We start from the raw sequence: 27,626 nt of genomic DNA, 5'->3' as shown, positions 1-27,626 counted from the left end.
TGTTCTTAATGGTACTGAGCCATGCAGATATTTTTGGTATATAGAATAACTCTTGCCATATAATCACATCCCAAAGCAACCATGATTTGAGCCGGGAAGCCATCGACATTTGTCAACCCTCACTGAAGCAACATGATATTCTGTCAGAGTGGCCCTATTAATGGGGGTTTAGATCAGAGCATTAAATAATAGTTCTCACCTCTGTAATCTAGATTTCTTGAATGTCTTATGAACAACCTTTATAGGAAAAAAAAACAGACCAAAACCCCTTGATCTGGGTCATGCTCAGTTCAAATTAGATCCTTTTCATTCCCCTTCAAATCCAACCAAACTACCCAAAGCCATGGGCTTTGCACACACAGGGATTTGTAAAACTATTCTTATCATGTTTCCTTTTTTTGCTTTTCAAAGAAATTTGTGTAAATATTTATTAATTCATCCCAGACATAACATATTCCAAGCCACTGCACAGATGTCCTTTGAGGACAATAAGTCCTCATGGATCTGCCAGTGGGTATAAACCACAGCCAGACATATTAGAGCATGAGTCATTGTACTACCTTAAAGCAGCAGATGAATTTATAAACAACACAGATGAGTGTGTGGATCAGTTGCCTTACTGCAGTACTGTGTTTTTAAGTAGTGGTAGCATAGGCAAATCTGACGTGATCTGTTTATTTGGGGATTAGATGTGCCCAGAGTACTCTCTGAAATCTGGATTAAAGACGGATGTGCGTCACCCAGGAAGATTCTGTCTGATACATTATTCTTGGAAGTTATGGCTGTTTTGACTAAAGCTGCATCTTAGCCTTTGCTGCTGGAAGTAGAGGAGCTTGACAGCATTGTGGTCTAAAACCCTCAAATTCTGTAGAGTTGTGGCCACATATGTTAAATCTTCAAAGCTGTAAATAAGGACACGTTGAAATGTCTGGAAGAAAGACTTTATTTATGAAATTTGCTCTGAAAGCATTACATTCTGAACGTATTCTGAAGATGAAGGTAGAAGTGATGTTGGTTTGGAAGTTAATGGATCTGCTAGCACACGTCTTTCCTGTTTTGTTTTTTGCACTGAGAACCCATCTGACTGTTGTGAGAGTTTCATTCCCAAATGGTATAAACCATTTAAAAAACAATCAACAAAAATCACATCTAGTTTTGGCAAATATAGACTGCCATGAAGCTAAACCCATTATCAGTGACTGAAAAGGCTGAAGCGGACTGAGACCCTGGGTTTAAAAGAGTTGGTCATTCTCCAAAATCCAATATTTTTAGCTTTGCAAGAGATGGTTAGCCTAGCGTGGCATAAAGACTGGAAACTGGGGGATACAGCTAGCTTAGCCTGGTTCCAGACCCTGAACCATCACAGATTTCTTCCCCGGGTCATATACAGCAGGTCTGGTGACAAGTGCAGATGTGATACTTACAGCTACGCAGGTTGTTGTAAGTCCCAATGACATCAGCAGGTTGGATATGTCACTTGACATTAATTAGACCCTTGACATGTGTCAAGCTCATGCACCCACTTCTTGTGTGCATTCATTTTTTTTTTATTATTGTTTTTTATTGTTTTGTTTTTTTTTTTTTTTTTTTTACATATTAAATCAAGTCTCCAGCTACTTCACTTGTTTAGCAGAATGCTGCCAGGCGGTTTCTTGCTGAAGCTCCAGAAATGTTTTGTGAACTATGAAACTTCACTTGACTTCCCATCAGCATCGAGGTGAGTAGATGATGACTGAATTTTAAGTTTTGGGTGAAGTAAGTAATGAGTAAACAACCAGGATAAAACATAGTAACTAATAAGCTTCAGATGTGATGTGCAGCTGTGTTCTCCTGCTTCCATTCATAACACTCAGCTAAGCTTAGCTAATCACCTTCCAATGTGCACTGACATGAAACTGATATTTCTCACCAAACTCCAAGCAACAAGGTGAATAAGTTATTTTGACAAAATGACTATTATTTTAAAAGTGGATAGTTTTGAAGGTAGAGTCTGCTTTTGAAGTAGACTACTGACTTGTACACCAGAATTGTGTAATGAAACTGCAGCACATGTGATGGATAATCAAAGCCTAGTCAGTCTAGGTACAGTTTCTACTTTACTATTTGCTCATATGATTAAATGCTAAAGTGGATGCTATACTGCTGAAACCCCAATATAAATATGCAGTCACTCATTGTACTCATACAAATAAATGAAAAAGACAAAAATACAGCCATTAAATCATGTTGGTGTATAAAAGTGTTCACTTAAGGCGGTTCAAGTTGGTTACATCACTGGTAAAGCTTTCCATGTTTTTAAGTCCTTTCTAGGAAATACACAACTAAAGATACAGTATCGCACATCTGCAGCATGCATCAAGCAGCTCTGTACAAGCCCTGTTCGTACATCTCTGCCAACTTAAGGTATAATGGCACATAGATCTATTGCTGCCCTAAAAATAAATAATAAATACTGTTAATATTGAAGAAAAGAAATCCAGTGAATGAACAAACCTGTAAATACATAAATAGACAAAGACTTTGCTCAACATCTCTGGTGTGCAGTGTTAAACCCCTTAATGTAAGAAGATCCTGTTTAGTCCTGGCCTCACGGGTTGCTTCAGTCTGATTAATGCCAATAGTAGTCCATGAGTAATACAGGGCATCAGTATTAACTGTCACGTTAATTGAAATGTTGTCCCTGGAGTCAGAGCTCTGTTAAAGGAAGAAAGCCTGGTATTTAGCTCACTTACTGCCTCATTAGCCATCTGCTCTGTATCGTTCAGTTGTGACTCAGTTAGCTCCAAAGGTTACAGAGGCAGCAGCAGCCAAATTATGCACTCTTCTTATTTTGTGACAGTCTGATCATAAATATAGAGCGCTTCAGAGAGGAGAGGGTTATTTGGGGGAGGCAGGCGAGGGCTGGTTGCACAATAACTGACTGTGGCTCAGATCTTACAGTCCAACTTCAGACAGACGTATAAGTTCTTAGACACACGAGAACGCTGTGTTTGGAAACAGACGCAGAAAGGGCTGAAAGAGTTGAAAGAGATGACATTTTGTTAAGTCTGTGAAATATCCTACATATATAGCCATATATAGATAGGTGAAGTGTTGCTGATATGAGTTCAACATGTCATCAGATCATTTTCACTGTCAAAGCCTGTATTACTTATTGATGGGATTTTCAAACTATCAAGATATACATAGTGTGTATCTTGATACAGCCAGAAATATAGCAATGTATTTTAATGCTGCATCGCCCAGCTGTAAGCTTTCCAAACCTGTTAATACGGGGCCCTAAATGAAAAGCAAGAGATCTGGTGAACCAAATGATGCTATGGTAGCTAGTGGGCCCTGGGTGTTAGTTGTGCTAAGCTTTATGATGTGGAAGCTTTAACAGTCATTATTTTCCATAATAACCATGCTCAGATTCAAATGACGGAGACTCAAAATAAGAGATGATCTGTTGAATAAAGTGGTGCATTTAGAAGCTATAGATCTGGATATCTTTTTTCAGTGTCTAGTGCAGAAAAGAAGAGGGTTGAGTGGAGAGTTAAACACGTGACTAGAAACTGAATGCTAATGTTGCTTTGTGTCTCCTAAAACATGTGAAAAAACTAAATGCTAACTTGTTAGCCAAAAAACAACTTAACAAGGTAACAAAACATCCAATATTTGTGTTTTCAAGTTTGCAGCGAAGTTGCTCGAGTCATGCCGATTAACACCCACAGCCCATCGACAGCTTTTCCCCACAGTTGAAGAAAGAGCTACTTAGTTACCTGTAGGTGGGATTAAGAATGCCTACAAAGTTACCTACTGAAAAGTTGTCAGTCAGCGTATATAGCATATTTCAACTTGTCGTGACAAAGTTACAGGAACACTAGGACTATTAAAGACCCCCCTCTCTGGAAAATAAAACAGTGATGAGTGTAGCAGAAAAAATGTTTAAACGGAAAGACGAGGGGACAAACAAAATGGCACTAATGCTAAAGTTAACACAAAAAGGATACCATGCGTAAGAATAAGATGCAAATAGACAATAGGCGGGCACAACAAAGGGGTTGAGGTGGGAATAGTTGTAGGCAGAGTTGCAGTCATCAATAATACCATTTCCTCAAAATCAGCGTAAAATGAGCCTGTTTTATTTTTGCACAACTGGCATTAGAATAGTCTAAGGGCAAAATGTGTGCAACCAGCCCAGTGTTGCAATTTGATTTGGGTAGATATGAGCTTGTGGTATATTATGTCAAGGAGGAGCATCTGTATAAGTGTTCCAGTCCAGCGTTGGTGTGTGGGTCAGAGTTGGAGATCTTCACACCCAGAAGCCTCTGATTGTCATCCTGCCAAACTCATCGTTCCACCTGAACATGCTACATGGAAACAACTTCATTGGTCAGAGGTTTTGCAGTCTATCTTTCACTGCTACAGTTTAAGCTAAGACGCACACACTCAGCAGTACACACACCAGTAGATCAGGTTAAACAGGATGTAGGCGCCAGGGAAAATCATGCGAGAGTAGGTGTCAATAGCGTGAGTGTTCTGGATTATCCGGAAGCCACGGATGCCCTTTTTCTTGGTTCCTGTGGGCTCGTTGTCCAGGGAGAGATGCACCACCATTCGCTCCTGTTTCTCCGATGCATCCTCAGCCGCCATGGAGGCCCTGGTGTACCCTGCCAGGCTGTTTACATCTGCCTCGCTGTAGGTACCGTCCAGCATCATGGTCCTGGTATGGGACATGCCACAGGTGCAGGGGAGTGTCTGAGACTGAAAGAAAAGGAATCAAGATTGAATACAAAGTTGAAAGCACCATTTGGAGACTTGTGCCATTCCTGAAAAGGTTTCTATACCTGTTCCCTGGCCTTTTCTCTCAGCTTTCGGTCTTTCCCGTCCCTCACTGTTGTCAGGTAGTTGACTGCTGCATATTCAAGCACAGACAGGAAGACAAAGACGAAACTGACCCAGAGGTAAATGTCCACAGCTTTGATGTAGGAGACCCTGGGCATAGAGGCATTGACTCCAGTGATGATGGTGGACATAGTGAGCACCGTGGTTATACCTGAAGCACAGAGAACACACACATTTGTTTCAGCAAAGCAAGCACAGCTTTAGCAAGAAAGACTGCTGGAACATATTTAGAGGATTGATATCTATTTTATCTCCTTCTGTCCAGCATAGTGATTGCTCTGGGACTTAGGACAAGTGGAGTCACTTTGCTCGCTGTAAAGTGAAAAGTTCTGGTTTAGTGAAGAAGAAGGGAAGTTTATCTGTGAACCTTTCTATTCAGGAGAGGATGGTACTAGTAGAAAGAGATGATTGTCCAGTTGTGTTCAACCAATAGTTATGCCCCATAGGCTTCTCACTACATCTTTAGCTGCATTTTTCTACTCTTCTTGGGCTACTGTTGGTCTTTACATTACAGAATAAATTAAGTTGATGATATTAGTAGTGCAGCAAAGCTCCATATTCGCTTAGGAGACCTTTTAGGACAGTAAGTCCTCATGAAGCCCCTGTTGGGTACAAACCATAGCCAGACAGTAGAGCACGAGTTTATTACCTTCGGGTAACTCCTTGTTTTGGTGAAGTTGTTCCTGTGAGTTCTGTGAGGTAAAGGTTTCATTTGAGTGGCCATTCCTGCCTCACAAAAAACGGTCAGACTTCAGTTGTAATTTGTAATGTATTCTGAACATCTTAATGTTAATTGTTAGTCGTGGAACCAGTGGTCCACAGGATTTTCTAAACATTGTTGCCAAGTGTTGTGCATCAACAGCAACTGTGATTTATTCTTTACAAAACCAGAAATGATTGTAGAAACCAAACCAAGACTGTTCTGGTGAGCTTTACATTGTTTTTGTATTTTGTGAGATTATTTTATTCCTTTATTACACTAAAAGCTAATAGAGTTTGTGAAACGTAGCAAATCTATCAGTCAATGGCCTCTTGAGGTACAAAGTGGTATTGTGAGACAGGACAGGCTGGGGCTACCTTGTTAGCATGCTAACTTCAGTAGACATTTCTGCCACATAGTACACAGAGGTCTTTGACAACACACCAACACTGTTGTTTCTTCACACCATGCTGATAGCATTAGTTAAATTATTTCATGTTTTACACTGAAATTACAGGTTGACCCTTTGTACATTTAGGAAATACTGATTTTCCTTCATTTATTGTCTTTCTTTTGAAGATCAAATCATATCTCATGTTTGTGTTTAACTACAGATATGGAGTTAGGACGTGGTCTCATCTCATCACTATGAATCTCATACTTCAAACTTTGAAACCTTTTTTGGAAGACTGTTGTACAAACTGTGAACCAGACACAATTCTTTTAAACTCTGCATTTGTTAAAGAAAAAAAATCTTTCCCAGACAAACAACAGGGATTTTCTGTCTGGCTGATTATTGGGTCTGAACATGCTTTTGCACTCACCCACTCACTGAACACAGTCCAGAGAGACACATGAGAGCACATTTATTGAGATATACTGGTGACTCTATTCAAGAGAGAAGAGCTAAGGTCTGGCCAAAAAGTCATGATATTTGTCACTGGGCTGTTATAAAAAGATTGCTAATCCACCTTGGAAGTCAACAAAGATTGCAAGAAAGGTGTCTGTGGATGTGAGCCGTTTCCTCCTGCTCTGTGCTAAGCAAGGCTAACAATTTCCTGACTGCACCTCATTTTTTCAGGCAGAAATGAGATGCAGTTGAGCCTAACAGCTATCGCTCAGAGAGAAAGCCAGCAAGCACATTTTTAAAGATGTATTGCGTTCCTTTACTTTTTGATTTTCTCTGGGGTTCTTGTGAGCCTTTCAGGCTTCTGTGGATACATTTGAACTGGAAGGACAGTCATCGTGGTGCATATCTTCTTACCTAATGAGACTCTGGCAGGAACGGCCCGGCGGTCAATCCAGAAGGACACCCAGGACAGCATGACCATGAGAGTGGCAGGGAAGTAGGTCTGCAGCAGGAAGAAGAAGATGTGACGCCGCAGAGTGAAGTTGATGTACAGACGGTTGTACCAGCCTGGAGATAGGGAAGACAAAAAATACAGCATTGTGTTTGCGATTATCTTGTGTGTCACAGGTAAACCAAAGGTGTGCTGTGCCAAAATGCCATGATAAACACAGAACCATGGTGAAATCAACAACTAATCTTCAAAGGGATGATAAAAATCTTGAGGGGCATATAAACCAAACCACACAAACCAATGAACAAACAAAGCACCAGCTGATTAGAAAAGATATAATTGCTTTGGAGGCAAATTCTATGACAGCAGAGCACAATGAGGTAGAGAATTGCACTATAATATGAGGGAAATATATGAAAAATGATGGCCCAGTGATGTTTTTTTTTTTTTAACACTGGTGTTGCATTACAAAAGGGAAGAGCTTTTCTCAGGATACAGTGATAATCTGCACCGGTTGAGTAAATTCAGATTGGGAAAAGGCAAACAATTATTTTATTGTCACTCATGCAGCAGAGGCACCATGCATACTGGTGGAAGGAGAAACAGACTGCATGGGCACAGATGTCGGTTGGCATGGATTTCAAACCCTTAACGTTTTTAAAACAATTTGAGCTCATTTAACCTGGTGGTCCTCACACAGACAAAGAAAAGAGACAACATTTCAGCCATACTAAGGTGGGAGTCAAGACTTCACAGAGTCCCAGGTAATAGAGTAGAATGGTTGTTCTGCTGTATATTAAGGTCCTTGTATTAAGTGTTAATTAATAGCTAGATAATAATATAATAATGAATAATATGATACACAATAAAGGCTTTATTAACCACAATAGGGCATTGTTCTCACTTTAGATCTGCTAAGTGCAAACAACATAGTTAACTGCTAATAAATGCATAGTAGAGATTGTATTCATCTTGATAAAGCAACAAAACAGCTCAATAATGGTTTGTCAAAGACATGATAAGTAGTTAGATTAGGTAGTCAAACTCAATACGTGTGTGTCTGTAATGCTATCTTAAACAATTATAAGAAATGTTTTAATTAACATTCTTAGGCATCTATAAACTGTTAACTATAAAATAATTCTCTTATAAGTGTTAATACATTTATTCTAACAACAAACATGTTTATTATGCCATTATAACACATATATCATATCATTACTAAAAATATGGTAGGGACAAAAGACTGAGACAGTGTGAGTAGTACCTCCCTGCTTCCAGTGGTTCATATCGTCGAGAAAAACTCCTATTTGTCAGCTATTAGCCAGAAAGCTAACGATAAGCTTGCCATCATCAAATTAAATAACTCTGTGTACAGTTGAAGAACAGAAAATTCAATTTGCAGCATATTTAATAACAAGACTAATCAACCATATCATGGATCAATATCAAGATTTTCACAAACAAATGCTGGTGAATGAATACCGTCGTCTAGCGCCTGAAGTAGCAAGTTGAATAGTGAATGAGATGTGAGATCAACATGTGTCCAGAGGGACGGTGTAGGTTGCTTTTTGTAGCGTATGTTACAGGAACCATGCTGTGGTGATCAGAGGATTATGCTCTGAAGGACTTCAATCAGTTCTGTAAATATGATAGATTTATTTTTTTTTTTAAATTTAATTTAATATATTTCTAACCTGGAAGTGTCTGCAGACAGTTGATGTCATGTCACTCATTTTAGCTACAGGCTATGGTGCATTCATTTAGAACGGTGAACAGAGAGCATCCCTGGAAGTGCTTAAGCAGTTCCATTGGTTATTCTGTAAAATCCGAATTAATTTGACATCCTGCAGCCGATCAAAATTGAGTGTTCACCCAGGCCATGCTGTATCAAAATATATACCATGTAAGCATAATGACAATTGAAATATTTATGGTATTGAAGTAGATTTTGACACAGTGCCTCTCGACGTTAGGGCCTCAGGATGAGTCACATTAAGGTTCATTCCATTTTTGTTTGATCAATTAATCAAAATAATCCATACTAATTGCAACACAGTGAAGCTGTGGGGTTATCCAACCTTACAGAAAATATCTCTGTAAAACTCAGTGTTTGTTCTGCCAGTCTACCTGTGCTGCTGTAAAAAGCCAGTCTGGAGGTAGTGTGAAACTTCTGGATGAGGAACTGAGACAAAGAAATCCTGTCATCGGTGCTCAGGGACTCATCACCGCTTTTCCAATACAGCATCAGGTCTTCATCTGTGTAAGCATCTGAAGGAAAGAAAGCGTGCATGCAAGTTGTACTAGCTTAAGTTGGAAATCAGCAGCAGTAGGCTGACCTCTGCAAGACTGATAGCCATGCAAATACAGTCGCTAATGAAGGCTGGCAAAAAACAAAAAGTCCCTAAAAGTCATACTTAAATAAGATGTTATTGTTACTTAATGTTAATTAGTAAAAGTGAGTAAAAGTCTCAAAGTGTTACATACCAAATGTACTGAAGTATCAAACGCAGTTTTCTGGCAGTAAGTGTGCTACAGAATCAGTAAAAGTAAAATTATACAAATATTACGTGTGTATATATGTGTGCATATAATATGGTTCAACAAATGATCAATATTCAGCTTTTTTTCAACATAATTGCTTATTGATTAAATGATATGCTCCTTTGGATGTAGCATGTAATCTGCAAAGTAACTAAAGTTATCCAATAAATGTAGCGGAGTAAAATGCTTAAATGTAGTGAACCTCTAAATTGTACTCAAGTACAGTACTTGAGTAAATATACTTAGTTACACTCCATCACTGACTGTCTATGTTTACATGCCTATTCACACCATCACACTTTGGTTCTCACTTTATCTTTAGACAAAGTTCGAAACTGACCTTTCAAATTTAAAGCCTAATGTGAAATATCTGTACAGCGATTGTCAGACACTGATGTTAGAAAAACTGCAAGATTGATTAATATGTATGATTGTATTACTAATATCATTTTATTATTTTAATAATATTTTCCATTTTGCTTTATTTTTCAGTTTTCAGTTGTTACAGCTGAACAGCCTAAAAAAAATAGTTGGGTTGAAACAGACACTTTTGAAATATGAACCATGCAATATGTTGAACATGTACTGATGAGAGATGCTTTACTCTCTCGTCAACATGCCGAGCTGCAAAGCTTTGAGATTACAAAAATACCATCGGTCATTTGCACCAATGGTCCTGGAGCAACATTAATTATGTTCCAGGAACAACACTAACATAGCGATATCATTATGTGCATGTCATTACTTCTTGATAAGTAACAGTATATCATAATCAAACAGCAACAAATAATTCACTGTTTTTGGTCAGTGTGGTGCTGATTGCTGCAAAATGCTTTGAGCCTTTAATAATTAGTAACACATTACAGTATTTCCAGTGTATTCTAAGCAACAGAGTGGAGTGTGAGGGCATATGAATACTTACAGCTCTCCAGTTCCAGTGTGCATGTCTGTGAATCCAAAGGGAAACGACTGAAATCCATGTTGCATGCTGCTGTAACTGTAACCCTGGGGAATGAAAAGCAGAGAGTTAGCAGCTCTATGTACGCTGCACCAAGGCACCAAGTGGAATTTGCAGGGCAAAATCCTAGTAAGTGCAGATATGGGGGGAGCTTCCTGTCCTCACCTGAGGCTATACAGCACATGACCATCAGGGAAGACCCGCAGCATGATGTTGTCAGTGGTGGTGTCATGGATGAAAGACCTCTTAGAGTGGACAAAGAACACATCGGGCACCCATATCTTCTTCACCAGGCGCCCGTCAAAGGTCATGCTCTTGTTGGTGGCGCTTGGGAAGGCCAGCCTCTCATCCTTCCAGTAGTGCCTCAGATACAGGGTCATGGTGAAGTCCTGAGGGAGCGGGGGGAGGGGTGACAGAAACAGCCTCTGGATTAAGTCCCACTATGAGGACTATACATGCTTGCTGTCTCTACTTTATTGAATTCCTCCAGGATTACAATGCTGAGGCTGATGTCTGATGGATTATATGGAATGTTTATGACTAAACATACATGGTTAAGGGAAGTGTTGGACATATGTTAACAAGTGAGCTTCCATTGGTCCTAGATTACCCTTGTCCTCGTGCCTCCTTGCTCCTGTTGCTATGCAGGCAGGATGGACCTGCGTCTGCACTACTCCCTCCTGCCACAGGAGATCATCCTCTATCCCATTCTCCTTATGGCATTACATAAGACCAGATCAGTTTGGAATAATGGTTCCAGCAACACACGGTACTCTTGGCACCCACAATCGAAATACCTTTTATGTTGTGTAAGATGAGTTCAGGGGCATTTCCAAATCTCTCCAATGAATATTAACTGCAATATGTTGAACATGTACTGATGAGAGATGCTTTACTCTCTCATCAGTAGTACTGTGATCTAAAGTCTTTGTCTTTGAATGTATGTAACTGCCAGTATATACGGAGAGCAGCATAAAACTTTGCCTGATTGATTATAATGGCCCTGAAAGCTGGATCTCTTTAAGCGAGATTATGTAAGAATAAATGAAATGTTGGATTTATCACCAGCAAAACACCTCCTTGCTCAGGTCCCTGCTCATTACACTCAGGGGTCTTTACTGCTGCAACCTCACTTGGTTGTGATGTCTGATGTTAGCTATTCTTAGCATACTTAGCACACACACTGACTTCTGAGTCAGTTGTCTCTCTTGATGACATTTTAGCATTAACAATACTTCGTAAATGTTACTAAAATGTAATTGAATTCAAACGCAATTAAACATTAATCTCAAATTAACTATATATCAGATAGATATTGTCAAACTCAATACTCAGGAATGAACTCAGGAAACAATTTAGTCTGCTATCAGTATGATGGCTAATGTTAACAAACCTGAGCCAGTGTCATGGTTTCATAACTCTTCTCTAGTCTGACTTGTCTTCCTGTTATATTACATTGTAGCTGTCCTTATTATCCCATAATTCCACAGTACAAAATGTTTAATTCATTAGCAAAAAGGCAAAACACTTTAGTCAGTTCTCAGTATGATGGCTGTAATCTTACATTTAGCTTTCATTATTATCCCATATTTGCTACAAAATAAACTTGAAATCATTAGCAAAATACATGTTAAGTCTGCTATCAGTGTGATGGCTAATGTTAGCAGACCATATATTGCTGTTTTTAGGACTCCTCTCTACTTGTGCTGCTGTTATTTCACATCTTCCCATTCATTACTATCCCACTGCCACAACGTAAAGAGATGATTTATTAGCAAATCTGCTATCAACATAATGACAACTGTTGGCAGTCCTTTGACACATAAATGACATTACCAAATCAGTGCATTGACTTTATGACTCACATTTTAGCATTCATTATTATTCCATAATTGTCACTAAATAAAGGCATGAATTTATTAGCAAAAACTGCAGAAAACTTTAGTCTTCTATCAGTAATATGGCCTATATTAGCAAACCTTGTTTGTGTAATTGCTGTGTAATTGACATTACTGATTCAGTGCTGTGACTGTGACTCCTCTCTCCGTGTGATACTGTTATACTTTATTTCTGTTCTAAAACGTGCAGCTCTGTGATGTGACATAATGTCATTACGAGCAGCCATCATCTGGAATCATTCATCTTTTTCCCCTCTCTGTTCCAAAACAATTAAATACACAACTCTAGGATCCAAATTAAAGGTAATCCTTGGTCGTCCTTGCAAAAAGGAGCTTACACAACATCAGGATGCCAGTTTTTGAACCAATTTATGGTTCCAGAACAGAAGGTTGATTTAATTACATTACTCAACATGCATTCAGTCTGACTTTGAGCAAAATAAACTATCCTAAACTAATTCCTACCACTCAGCTTTCATAATCTGATTTTGATTATCCAACTGAAACCACAGCTAAATTAAGAGATACATTAATCTGTAAATTTAAAGTACAGAATCCATCTGCCAGTCGCACAACACAGACATCTGACAAAGGACAGCTGATCACTTTAGACTGTATTTCAGGCTCTGAATCTGGTGCGTCCAATCAAAAAAGTTGAATTGAGAAGACAGTGTTCCCACAGTTTTAGTCACAGTGGTGCTCATGTGTCCAGTTTCATTCTGTTTATGTTCCTGCCTAATTAGTTTCCTTGTCTGATGAGAGCTTCCTCCCCATGTGTTGAGGTAGTGTGAGTTCATTTGTTAGAGTCAGCAGCTTCCACACATGAAAACTGAATCTGTTACACATTCACTGCTGTCATTTGCCACAAGTAAAGTAATCCACGGGAATGTAGCATTAAAAATGACAATATATTTTCTTCTTCTTCAATAATCTCATTACTTTCAGTTTAAGTTGGTCTTTGCTTTCAAACCTGACTGAATATTAAGTAAGAGAGACAGAATGATCCCAGTAATTCTCCATTTTCACACCCAAACGGAATCTATTTTAATGAGGTTGTTTTTTTTTCAGTATCTGCAGCAGATTTGAGTTCTTTTTTAAGTCAGACTACCGCTACTACATTACTTGTAATAATTCAAACCACTTACCATGTCTACTTCTGATATGCTGTCCAAGCTTTCCACTTGAACATCCACTCCAACTGGGACAGCTGGGCCTGCAGATAAATATCAAACAGATTAGAGTTGCATTTGTATATTTTACAGAGAAACAACTGCACTGTACACATTATTGCAGGTCCATATTTCACACCTGGAACCAAGGCTTAAAGAAGAAGAAGAAGAAGAAGAAGAAGAGTATACTACTGTGTGTCCTATTATGCAAAGATGCACAACAAACTAATGTGGAAACTGGAAATATATTTTATATAAACAATTTCATAAATTAGAACCAGAAAGATCCAAAATCTAAAGAGATAACATATCACTGGAGCTTGCTCTCCTTGGCTTATGACCATTAGGTAATTAGCAAGTATGGAGGTGATTTACAGCACCTCTGACCAGGACTATGACTCCAGGAATGAGAAGATACAGCAGACAGAGACAGTAGAGGTATGAAGCAGCAGAAGGCAAACCAAGACTGTTTTGGTGAGTTATTTAGTATATTTGAGTTTTTTCTGTTTAGTAGGAAAATAAATGTAAATATAAAAGCTCAGAGAGCTTGTGAACCGTAGTGAGCTGACAATCTCCCATCCAAAATGATGGCGACTATCAGATTATCACAGTACAAATTGGTAATAGAAGACCAGATGGTCTGGAGCTAGCTGGTTAGCATGCTAACTTCAGTACATAGAGGCCTTTGACATAACAAGAACACTGTTGTTTGTTCACAGTCATTTGACAAAATGTCATATGTTTTGAATTGCCCCTTTAATAGGGTGTAATCCTATTCTATACTGTTATTTTTCTCTGATGAAGAATATTAATGAGAAAATAGATTAATGAAGACACGACAGCTCTCTGTCACTTCTGATGCAGTCTCAGTTACGATATTTATCACTCATCACCCCTAACACTGACCCCAACCTACTGTCATACACAATTCTAAAATAACAAGATAGGGCATCCTGATGAGATATGAGGAATAATTCCTATTCATTTCACATGAAGCTTATATCTAACAGAGCACAGTATTCTCACGTTTGTGAAAATGATTTTAGCTGACTGATTTGGGATTATATTTTAGGCCAGTTTTCCAGTTATGAGGAGGAATATCCTCATAGCAAAATAAATGCACATGCCCGTCTGTCATTTGTGTATTAAAGTCACATTGACTTCTGTAGTATTGTTAATCTGAGCAGCCGTATGGGTGCCAGCCTTACATAACCAGTGGCATGGCAAATCTGCTACCTGGAAGGGAGGATATTAACTCATGCCCAGTTCCAGCTGTCAGTAGTGTCCTCCCTACTCTTACTCACACCATATGCCACGTATCACGTGCCAGACTCAGCAATGCCTGAGCCCTTGATGACATGTTACCTCAGTGGATGCAACACCAGACACCAGCTAGGAAAAAGCTTGGACCGGCAGTGCTTTTGGTGCTTGGTCTGTAATTTTACTCTATCTCAACTCTCTGTAGCTGGGTCACAGGAGGCCACAGCCCGAATCCAACAACCATCCAGAGGAGGTAAATAGCTTTGTATCTTCCCTAAATTAGAGGGAACGGCAGCCTGTCTACTGTGGTTCAATTTTAAAAATGTTGCCTCTAGACTGAGGTTGAGAAAGTGAGGTTTGTGTGTGATCCGACTGGACAATCAGGCACAGATGGAATGTCCTGCTTGTGGTTTTGCCAGAAGATTTCCTTTTGCTATTTTGAGCTGACAGCATCAGCGAATTATTCTACGTCACTGATTATCAGACGAGACCCATGAATGCGTCATGGCAATGCTCCACTAAATAATTCCTATTGGCCTTGTAGCAGTCAGAAGCACTTCCGTGTGGGCTGTGTGGGGGCATGAATCAAGAGAGTGCCAGTCAGTGTTCTCCCCCTGATCTTACAGTCCCACAAACATGAACACCACAACACTGAATATTAAATCACAGTGGAGCAGACATTATAAGTCGAAGTTAAAATGCAAAACGGAAAGCCTGTTGAGCACACACAGCCTGTAGAACAGGCACATAGAGAGCTCCACTAAAGCCCAAAGGTATACCTCTCTTTAAATTGAAATTATCCTCAAAGTGACAAAAAAGTACATAATCCATAAGCATTCACAACCTGACAGGTAAACAAGTATTTAATTAGCTATATGTGGGGACTTGTCCAGCTACTGAATTTTTTATCAGGTGGATTATTTGAGTCACTGTTTATATGGACTTTCAGTTCTCCTTGTGGATGGAATTTTATAATATCTCTTATTAAGAAAGTTAAATGTGCAGACTACACGAAGATCATTAATCTAATAACCACAGGACATCAGTGTGGGAGAGACTTTTATTTTGGCGTGCACTAGCAGATGTTAAGCCATAATAAAATCTAAAGCCTGAAATGAGGCAGTAGGGGAATATTTCACTTCCTGAGTCTGCAGGTATTTTTTAAGAGGTAAACTCTCCCTTCTGTGTTTACTGCTCTAAGATAATGTAAAGGAACTTTGTGTTTCTGAGCAGGCATAATAGAGAATAGACATCTTCTCTCATATAGTTGAAAAATATTGTTATCATCTGCCTTATGCAAATAAAAGGATTTAAGAGTTACATCTGAATCCCTTTTTTTCTATACAATTGACAGAATTCATTGGCATGATTTTTTACTTGTTTAAGAGTAAAAACAATCATAAAAAAGTATTTTGTAAATTCAAAATTAATGCATGACAGGGCTGGGTTCGAGATTTTTATTATGCTTATCATTTTTGTGATTCAGCGGCACACACATAGTCAAACAAATTTCCACTTATTCAAATCCTTTTGGAGACAGGGCCATTCAGGACCCCTTCAAATCTGAGACACCGGAGCGCCTGCTTGCTTTGCCCTATTATTTCCCTATTTAGCCACACAGATACTGATTTTACAGAATGTGTCCATATTAGGATATAAGGACACACCTATCTTGGAGACCTCCACAGCAATGCAGTAGAATTACATTTTCCTGCAGAAAAATGCAATGGGCAAAATGGGACTCAGGCTCACTCAGCAACTGCTGTCATCTTTACAGAAACATGTCTCCTCCACAACATCCTGGATCAAGCTGTTGCACTCGATGGTCAGACCCTGTTCTAAATGGTAAAAGGGCTTTTCCAGTCTACTGACTGCTTAAAGTGCTTTACAAGACTTGTCACATTAAATAACTGTTGGTATTAATTGATTTTTATTATTAAGTTAAAAAATATCTGTAAGCGTATTCAGCAGCATGGCGGGGCAACAACTTATACTTCATCATGCAAATGACAAATACATTTTAATCAGGAAGACTGTTTTTATGCTGTTCATCAGTCACATTTCTCCCTCGCCCTCTCTGCCCCCCACCTCCCGCTCCCATCGTAATCAGCTGTCCGTGGGTGTTTACTCCTTAGTTTAACCAACTAGATTATGCCACAATCTCCTTAAACCAATCATATCATTGCTGCCAAACATTAAATCTGTTCTCCTCTCTGCTGCTGTCAGCTGTCATTTCAGAGTGAATCACCTCTCACCCCTCCTTTACTCTATTCCCCTCCAGAGCCCCATGTCTGAGCTCAACAGAAGCCTGCTCCTCTTCACGTTCATCCAGATCTCATTCTTTCTCTGTCATTCTTTTAAAATAATCACTACCACCAGTGTCTAGACCCCATCATGGGGGATCCTATATCACACATAGCTCCATTACCTCCTTAAAGATCTGTCCATTGCTGCAGCTCCTCCATTCAGCCTATGTCTGAACGCCCCATTTCAGCGCCTGTCTCTTTAAATTCCCCACTGTGTTTCTGCATCAGCTCTGCCGTGTTTAAGGGCATTGACTGTATAGTAGTGACATCACAACCTTACAGAAGTCCTTAAATGCACAGTTTGCTGAATACGGCCTGTGTGCATTTCTCTGTGGACTGAAACTTTCATGGTATTTATATAGCACCTAGACTTGCTTCATGATCAAATCAAAACATTTACAGTATGGGACCTTGGGACTTAATAAGTCTGCCATGATTGAAATTACCTTGATTAGGTGAAAACTCTTGCTTGTCACACAGATCCAGCACACAACTCTACCTGAAACCAGTCATTTTCACATTTCTGTTAATGTACAGATTAGGATTAAGTTGCAGTATGTCAGAGTTTTAGTTTGAAATGATCAAAAATTAACAAAAACTATCAGTGAATGTGAAGAAATACAGTTCTGATATCATGTCAGAGACATATTACTTGTGTTGCAGAGATATGGGCTGACGGTCTTGTGCTAGTGGTGTAAACACCAAATCTCTATAGTAGAATAGTAATGATGGATACAACACAGTTAGCTGCAGTTAGCAGTTACTGATGAAATGCTGCCCCTATTTGTTGGGAGTAGGGTGAACAGAGAGTACTGAATCACAACGAGTTGTAATCCTATCCTGTCCTGAATAGACTAAACCAGAGTTTTGATAAGTTATAGCCGAATAAAATGCATCCTACATGAATAATGAGTGTTGTTTTTTCAGCCGTGTACAGTACGGTTACAAAATAATAAACAGCTACTGTGAGGGTGATGTACAGTATCTCATAAAAGTGGGTATACCCCTCACATTTTTGTAAATATTTTATTATTTCTTTTCATGGGACAACACTGAAGAAATGACACTGATACAATGTAAAGTAGTGACTGTACAGCTTGTAAACAGTGTAAATTTACTGTCCCCTCAAAATAACACAGCACACAGCCATTAATGTCTAAACCGCTGGCAACACAAGTGAGTACACCTGTAAGTGAAAATGTCCAAATTGTGCCCAGTTAGCCATTTTCCCTCCACGGTGTCATGTGACTCGTGTTACAAGGTCTCAGGTGTGAACAGGGAGCAGGTGTGTTAAATTTGGTGTTATCGCTCTCACACTCTCTCATACTGGTCACTGGAAGTTCAACATGGTTTCCTCATGGCAAAAAAATCTCTGAGGATCTGAAAAAAAGAACTGTTGCTCAACATAAAGATGGCCGAGGCTATAAGAAGATTGCCAATCTTGGTCAGCGTCATATCAAATCTTTGGAAAATAGACGTATGAGTGCTGCCAGCATTGCTGCAGATGTTGAAGGGGTGGGGGATCATCCGCCGCACACTGCATCACATTGGTCTGCATGGCTGTCATCCCAGAAGGAAGCCTCTTCTAAAGATGATGCACAAGAAAGCCCGAAACAGTTTGCTGAAGACAAGCAGACCAAGAACATGGAATACTGGAACTATGTCCTTAGGTTCAGATGATGTCAAGCGTATGAGGCGGCAACCAGGGGAGCTGCAGTTCATTGAGGAAACCATGATTGCCAACATGTACTGTGACATACTGAAGCAGAGCATGATCCCCTCCTTTCAGAAACTGGGCCGCAGGGCAGTATTCAAACAAGATAACCACCCCAAACACACCTCCAAGACAACCACTGCCTTGCTAAAGAAGTTCAGGGTAAAGGTGATACTGAGCATATGTATATATATATATATATATATATATATATATATATATATATATATATATATATATATATATATATATATATATATATATATATATATATATATATATATATGATAAATAAATAAATAATGAGTGATTAAAGAAACAGCAGCTGTTCTCCAGAAGTGCTCAAACAGATCAGTGAGGAGAAACTGAAGTGGAGTGTGGATCAGCTTCAGAGACAATACACAACCTTTACGATAACATTTTGCAAACCTTGCTCATTACATACTTGTTCCTGTTGTGTCATATTGCTAATAATTTATTTTATGTTAAGCTACACCTGCTCTATTTAGCAGCATTGTGACATGACAGGGTGGAAAGTAGTGGCCTGTATAAATGTATGGCACAGGCTGTTAGTGGGATCAGAGTTAGCTGCGAGCCTCCACTGCAGCGATTCAAACTACACAACATCAATGCCGTCTGCTGGCACTTGCTGTCTGAGACGAACAAGAGTTGGTGGAATAAGACCACAAGCCTCAAACAACAAACACGACTCCTGCTGAGGGGTGAGATGAGGTGAGGTGAGGTGATTCTTATATCACTTTAGAGATTAAACCACTGAAAATGTATATTTATAACAAGAGCAAACTAAGTAAAGAAGAGCGATAAATCAATGTCAGTTACTCAGCAACAACTGTATAGCTAACATAAGCCTTTATAAGCTAGTAGTCATATCAGACCAAGTAAGGTTCACTTGTGAGAGGAAAATATTTCTTTACAGAGAGGTGGTGGACTGCTCGAATGCAGTCACGGTTGATGGACAGTGTTTACATGATGTTGAACCTTGATGCTGACACATTTGTGTTTATAGCCTAAATATGCCCTATGTTTGTGTAGTATGAAGGAGTTGGACCTTGCACAATCTGGCTTCAGTGGCTGCTAGATACAGACACCTGCCCATTGTCCTTTTCACACAACACAACTTTCCAACCTTGAGAACTCAAAAATAAAAAGGATTTGGAGACCAAAGCAGGGGCCTGGGGGTCCAGGTTAAAGCCTCAAAGGCAGAGCCCCATTCATTTCTATGAAGTTGCTCAGTTGCGCATGAAGCCAAAATGTGGAATTTGTTTGTATAGAGAATGTCCCAGATCTTCCTCAGTGTGCGGCCCATGGAACCTGCACATGAGACTTCCATCAGCCAGGCTGGTTAACATCTGGTTAAGCTCGTCTGGACTTTCAAAATGTAATCAAACCAAATGGCTCAAATTCTGACAGTGAAACCCAACACATCACTGGGGCTAAAAAAACAAAAAAAAAAACAAAAAAAAACGTATCTGCCGTTTTACAACCACTTTGCCAAACTGTGTAATTACAATATCACATGATGCACACTCACCTTAATGGACTTTTTCCCCATTGTGAAAAATGGGGAAAAAGTCCATTAAGGTGAGTGTGCATCATGTGATATTGTAATTACACAGTTTGGCAACTTCGTCAAAGCCTGGCGCTCTTCCTTTGGTCTTCGTCCTGCCCCTGAAAAACACTTCCAGAGAGGGATGTTTGGACCTGAAGTTCCAAGAAAACTCTGGCACACAGTCCCGTTTGCACAAATACATTCATTTGTGATGTTTTAGTACTAGACATTAATCATGCAATTTCTTAGTAAAAAGAGAGGTCATCTTTAACTAGGGGGTAGCTGCAAGGCTGAAATAAATCATTTTCCCCACATGCAGTATGTGAAGATAAATAACAAAAACAAATGTCCTTTATGTTTGAAGTAAACATCTTATATAACATTTTTTTTTTTTCATAGACAGTAGGCAGGAGTTTGAAGATGACAAAAAGAAAAATTACACTGCAGCAACATTTTTATCTTTAATACAATATTGCCCCTGCCCTATTTACTGTCTGTTTGTGTTTGTCTATCAGCCTCTTGTGCAAACCTGTTGATCAGAAAGAGAAGTGACGTGACAGATTTTTGAAAAATGGACGTCCGTCTCCGGTGAGAAACAGGAATTATGTCTGAATCTGCTTGAGTATTCTCTCTCTCTCTCTCTTTTCTTCGTTTCTCTTCTGCCTCTCACTCAGTGAGGAGGACGAGGCGCAACGACATAGCAGACATGATGTCCAGCCAGAAAAGGGTTGTGAGAATTAAAAGAGGGAAGCAATGTGAAAATGTGTCTTGAATTGGAAGAACTGCGGGAGAATTGTGACCCCTGGAACAAAGAAAATGGCAGTCTCCTGCTTGGCAAGTGCTTGAAACATAAATTCATTTTGTAGATTACACACAAAAAGCTTTTACAGAAGGTATCTAAGTATACAGCTGCCCTTTCTTTTGTTCGTTTAGTCCATCATGTTTTCACACATTGAATTTTTCTTGTATAATTTCTAGAGATGTGGATAGAATAGAGAGACAAAGATCACCCTATCCATTCCACCTAATGAAGCTGGACTGCTCCTCTCTTCATGGATTTGCAGCTGTAAATCCACTGTTGGTTCATGCTGGCTAGATTAGACCGGCTGGAAAGAAAATCCAAGTGAAATGCATTAGGTGCAGAGTTCTTCAGAATCTCATGGGTGAAATGAGGAGAAAACATGCGGTGGCTTTAATGCAAATGTGACTAATGCATGACAGGTCTATCCAGCCCATCAGATGTTAAACCCAAGGCAGACAGGGAGGAGGAGCTCCATAAATAGATGTGCCCAGGAAATCAAAACTTGATGTGATGACAAATATAACATCCAATAAACAAACAAACAAACAAACAATTAGTGCAGGCGCTCTAATTAGGCTAACAGAAGCCTTATCAACATCGGCAGCTCCACCTGCAGGCTATTGGTAATAAAAACCTCACCTACTGTTGCTCTCTGAGGCACAAACAGAGGAATCTTTACTAAATAATTTACATTTTTCTCTTGGACATCTTTGTTCTTTGGGAACACAACAATGTAGATTATTGTGTACATGAGAACAATAACCTGCTCCACAGTCAGGATTTGTCTGAATGTGACTGAAAAATTCTCTCCATCCACACACTGACATCCCCATTGGCACGTAGCAGCGTTGTTCTCCATATCGTTCCCCCGGCGAACGGGAAGCTGCCGTGTAAGAGGCTTTCATTAGTAACACTGCCGTCGCTCCTTTTGAAGCCAGGAGGAACCACAGCAGCTGCTGCTGCACACACACTTTTTCCTCAGCCAAATGAGCGCACGGCAGTCTCACAGGCAGCAGCGGGGCGCTTACACAACGTCAGCTTTTGATGATGTTTGAATAAGAAGATGGCATTCTTCTTCTGCTGCTGCTGCAGAAGCAGCCTGCAAACGAAAGCTGACAAATACAAGACAAAAAGTGATCCTCAGTGGGATCCACACGCCCATCTGTGGCTGCAACTGTAGTCCCAAAGGAGCATGAAATTCACTGTGGGACGTTTCATTTGGCTCACCACCTCCTCCTGTGCTTTAACAGGGCCCGTTTATGCTAAATGCCGGAGAACGGAACTGTTTAGTTCAACAAATAAGCTTCTTATTTTTAATTGCCTCCACAAATCCCAGCAGCAGTGCCATTGTCCTGACATTCAAGGTGCAAAGCAAGGACACACACAACACCATTAAGTTGACTGTTGCTTTGGCCTGGCATGTGACTGATCAGTGTCAGCGCTGGAAGATACTAACAATCAGAGGTGACGAAGGATGGCCTCAGAGGTTTTTTCTTCACCTCTGCTCACAATGTGTTCACAGTGTAATGGAGCCTGCTGAGGATTTTCTGCTTCTTTATTCTTGCACTTGGGGCTGCGAGCTCCACATGTCGACCTTTTCTGTCCTCTTTAGGTTTGGCAGGCCCGTGGACGAGAAGACAGGCGTATAGAATAAACCTGCTTCTGCATTCCCATTCAGCGTGGTATCCATATTCGCTTCACACTCGGGTTCAACACGGGGTGAACCTCATTTAATCCTATTAGTGGGACATCACTCACAAAACAGAGTTCTTCAGAGACACAACAGAGCTTACCTGCAAAGGCGGGCCTCATGGTGAAGTCATGCTCGTCTATGCGCAGGAGGTGGGTGGTTTTCACCTTCCGAGTTTTGGTTCCATCTGAAACCTTCTTCGACAAAGGACTGGAGACAGGTAGGTAGACAGAGAGGAAAGGTTTAGTGCCAATAGAACTTAAATTCAAGGATGAGGCTGGCGTTATTCTACGTTTTTAGTGCCGTCAACGATGTGCTAATCTGTTTTTTAATACTTTCTGACTTCTTCACTCGATTGCCAGAAAGGAACATTAACAGTGGATGATTTAAAACCATGACTGTATTATAGACCTGGATAAAACTTTCCTTGAGCCAAGAAAAGTGATTTCAAAAAATCTGTGGGAGAAACACTGCTGAATATGTTATTGCACAAATGCGGCAAAACCAGGATGTGAACCTGGAAGGTAGACATTTTTTTTTGTTGTGTAAGCGCAAGCAATTGTCATTGAATGGAAAAAGGTGACATCTTTGCAACTATCTAGTTCTATATTGATCAACGTTTAAAACCCTGGTTTACATCTGGCAACACTTTTTAATAACTATCACCAGTAAATGATAAATGTATAGTTAATTCAACTATAGTCAATAGTTATTTCACTGTTAACTTCCACCGTTAAGGACAGCACCATCATTTCAGCCAGTACTCCTCCAACTGCAGCAAATGAAGCAGCCAGGTGATGTTGTTATAGAGTGACAAATGTTCCATAACCTTAACTACATGTTCATTCTCCAGAAACAAAGCAGATTTTTTACATTCCAGCACATCCTGGCTAATCTACGCTGGCTGTATGCTGCGTGCTATGGCCATCGAATAATGCAGCACTCCATGATGTTGAGGATCGTTTAAGCCTGCACAATAAAGCAAACTGACACTGTGTTTTTTTTAGATTGGATGTACAACCTTGAGTTGCAGAATGGTAATTAAAGGAGCACTATGTAGTTTGAATTTATTAATATTTACAATATTGATAATGGAATATTTCAAACTCAGAAATATGTTTTATTTTTTTCTCATCAGTGAACATAGAAGCTATTCTCAGAGGAAAATAAGGTCCACAGAACACTGTTTGAAGCTAGATTAGACCACCAGATTACAGCAGCGAAAGGCTGCAGGCCCTGATGGCATCACACCCAGGATCCTGAAGACCTGTGCCAGCCAGCTGTCTCCTGTACTGGGACATCTTTACAACTTGAGCCTGAGTCAGGAGAAAGTCCCGACGCTGTGGAAAACATCCTGCCTGGTTCCAGTCCCCAAGAAGTCGAGGCCATCCGACCCGGCAGACTACAGACCAGTCGCCCTCACATCTCATGTGATGAAAGTCCTGGAGAGACTGGTCTTAGCCCAGCTGAGGCCGCAGGTGAGGATGTTTTTGGACCCTTTACAGTTTGCCTATCAGCCCCATTTAGGTGTCGACGATGCTGTCATTTACCTGCTGCAACGAGCCCACATGCATTTGGATGGTGGAGGAGGCACTGTGAGGATCACTTTTTTTGATTTCTCCAGTGCTTTCAACACCATTCAGCCACTGCTGCTGGGTGAGAAGCTGCGGGGGATTGGTGTTAACGACACAGTGATCTCCTGGATTACTGATTACCCGACAGGCAGGCCACAGTTTGTCCGTCTGGGCAGTGTCCTGTCTGATGTGCTGGTCAGTGATATAGGAGCTCCACAGGGAACTGTGCTTTCTCCTTTTCTCTTCACCGTATACACCACTGACTTTCAGTACAACTCTGAGTCATGTCATCTCCAGAAGTTTTCTGATGACTCAGCTGTTGTCGGGTGTATAAGCGACGGAGAGGAGGGTGAGTACAGGACACTGGTAGACAACTTTGTGGAGTGGTCCAAACAGAATCACCTGAGGCTGAACGTCAACAAGACCAGAGAGATGGTGATCGACTTCAGGAGGAAGAAGATGCCTTCACAGCCACTGCGGATCAGGGGGGAGGTGGTGGAAGAGGTGGAGGACTACAAATACCTGGGAGTTGTGATCGACAACAGACTGGACTGGAAGTCAATTACGGAGGCTGTTTACAAGAAGGGGATGAGCAGACTCTATTTCCTGAGGAAGCTGAGATCCTTCAACATGTGCAGCAAGATGTTGGAGATCTTCTAACAGTCTGTTGTTGCCAGCACCATTTTCTTTGCTGCCGTTTGTTGGGGCAGCAGCATCAGAGCCAGCGACACCAACAGACTTGACAAAATCATCAGGAAGGCTGGCTCTGTGCTCGGTCTCAGGCTGGACACTTTTGAGACTGTGGTGGAAAGGAGAATGCTGAATGTGTTACTTTCCATCATGGACAATGATCAGCACCCTCTCCATCACACAGTGGACAGACAGCGGAGCACCTTCTCTCACAGGCTGCTCCAGCTCCGTTGTCGAAAGGACAGATACAGGAAATCTTTCCTGCCACATGCCATCAGACTTTATAACAATAGTTAAATAATCTGGTCTATCCATACAGTCCATACGCACTTTATCTGTTTTTTCTGTTTTTCTTTCCTGCTACATGCCATCAAACTGTACAATAATAGTTATATAATCTGGTCATCTAATACAGTACATGCACACTTTATCTGTTTTTCTTATGCCCACCGGTCCACTGCTGATTATTTATCTGTTTCACTGCACCTTATATTTTATTTTATTTTTTGCAGTATAATAACTACCTCTTATTTATACATTATCTATACTGTGTATATTTGTACATTGCATTTTATACTGTAATTAATATGTTATTTCTTCTTTTTATTTCAGTGTGTTGCTTATATCTTTTATGTATGTAAATGCTGCTGCTACGCCAAAATTTCCCAGCTTGGGATAAATAAAGTATATCTATCTATCTATCTATCTATCTATCTAGAAAGGTGGCAGGGTCCGCCACATATAAATAAAGCAAAACAGTGTAAATTTAGTTGTCAGTTTGTTTATTCAGTCATGAAAACAAAGCCAGTTTGTTTATTTTGTTTGTTTAGGCAGAAAAACAAGTTAGTCAGTGAAGATCTCTCTGGTGAAATGTACAAACCAGAGTGCATCTTTAAATTGACCTTAAACCTTGAAATCATGAGGTGTGGATTTATCCTATATGGACGTATTTCTATTGTAATGAGTTGTTCTTGTCTTCCCCTGTCTGTGGCTGACAGGTTCCTACTGAAGATGAAAATCTTTAAAAGCACCTCACAAATATACAGCGTCTTTAAAAGCCTTTTCAGACAACAGCTGGTCAATGTAGTTGTTATCAAATGCTCAAACAGAAGAACGTAGTGTATTTGTTGAGGACTATTTTCAGTAGCGGATTAATCTACACTTGGTGCAGGAGTATTTCTGGCAGCAGGATGGGGTGTGTGTGGGACTGATTTACAGTCAACTACAGCATGTGTGTTCATGTGATGAAGGAACATGTCAACCAGTGTAACAGTGTGGCTTGCTGATGTGCTTTTATAGTTTTTGGATAATAATGGAGCTCTATGTTAGCACAGGTGTGGGGACTTGTTCCCACCACTTTGTAAAAATGATTTTACTGGGCAACAAAATCAATGACAATATTGTGGGGATGACTGTTGGGACTTTGACAAAATATGAACACAATGAGATTTTTTATCAATAATTGTCAGCAATGTGGATATAGTGACTTAATGGGTAAAGGCAAGTATTAAAACAAGTAGAACAGTCTGGTGAGTTCAGAAAATAACATCAGACCAGACAACACTCATGGGATCATGATATAACCATATTTAAATTCTAAGACCAAACATCGTCTCATATCATGATAACAATATAATGGTTGAAAAAAAGATCCTAAGACCTAAATCACTGATGACAAAGAACTGAAATCCAAGTTATGCTGGTAGTATACAGCATGCATGTTATATGTGAAGATGAGTGAAGCTGCTGCTAGGAATGTTTGATCCTGTTTGAAAATGACAGGAGTGTGACAGCCAGAGGGGAATACAAGCTCAGCTGCTGGCTTATAGAGAATATCCTTCCTCAACTTCCTCCACTCTTCAGTCTCTGTTCTGTGCCTCTACTGTTACCCTCAAACCCACATCCAACCCAGGCTGCTGCATCTCTAGGGATGGATTTTCAACCTGCTGATGTTAACACGCGCACCAGTCGAAAAGACCCTCCAAATGGACAGCGTGAATGTTTCAGACTGGAAATGTGTTTGGAAGAGCTTGTAGCCACGTGCAAGCTGCATGCAAATGTTGACATTCTGGGTGTTCTTGAGAATGAAGTCAGGGAAAAATCTGCAAAAATCTCCAACATTTTTAGCGCCCCCTGCACTCTCTTGGTGCAACACTGATGGAAGTGGTCTGTCGCGCAGGGTTGTGCATAAATGTGTGATGTTAGAAAATCAAGTTATGTTCCCTCACTTCTCGCTGGATATGATGGTTTCTGGAGTCCCCATCACATTTGAACCCAAATAAAAAGAAAGAATGTTTTTTTCATACTTACGTGCCCGGCTTGTGCGTCTCCGCCGGCGCGGACCACCGCTTTTTCCTATTCTTGTGTTTCCTGCACTCCCCGACCAGGATCAAGCAGAGCAGTAAAAGCAGAAACCTAAAGTAACCCGGCATGGTGAGTTTAAAAGTCCCGCAGCGAGTCGATCAGTGACGCTTTCGCTCCGCGTGCAGGACGCTCTGTGCACGGTACCATCTTCCTGTGAGAGGCAGAGGAAGAGAAAGCAGCGGCTGAGGCGGTGTGCGCC

General features: G+C 40.3%; 1 protein-coding gene across 1 annotated transcript; it reads right to left on the bottom strand.

The window, feature by feature from the left end:
- Nucleotides 1-934: 934 nt before the first annotated feature.
- LOC119011985 (gamma-aminobutyric acid receptor subunit rho-2-like) lies at nt 935-27,626 on the bottom strand. Its single transcript, XM_037085416.1, has 9 exons — nt 27,374-27,626; nt 22,903-23,009; nt 13,434-13,501; nt 10,556-10,779; nt 10,355-10,437; nt 9,019-9,159; nt 6,852-7,004; nt 4,830-5,038; nt 935-4,746 (listed from the first exon to the last, which is right to left on the bottom strand). Exons 1-9 carry the CDS (start codon nt 27,493-27,495, stop codon nt 4,432-4,434), a joined length of 1,422 nt encoding a protein of 473 aa, XP_036941311.1. The 5' UTR covers nt 27,496-27,626; the 3' UTR covers nt 935-4,431.

Source organism: Acanthopagrus latus, chromosome 22 (assembly GCF_904848185.1).
Source record: "Acanthopagrus latus isolate v.2019 chromosome 22, fAcaLat1.1, whole genome shotgun sequence".
Lineage (NCBI taxonomy): Eukaryota > Metazoa > Chordata > Actinopteri > Spariformes > Sparidae > Acanthopagrus > Acanthopagrus latus.
The sequence above is the reverse complement of the archived record's forward strand: the minus strand, read 5'-3'. Positions and strand labels throughout refer to the sequence as shown.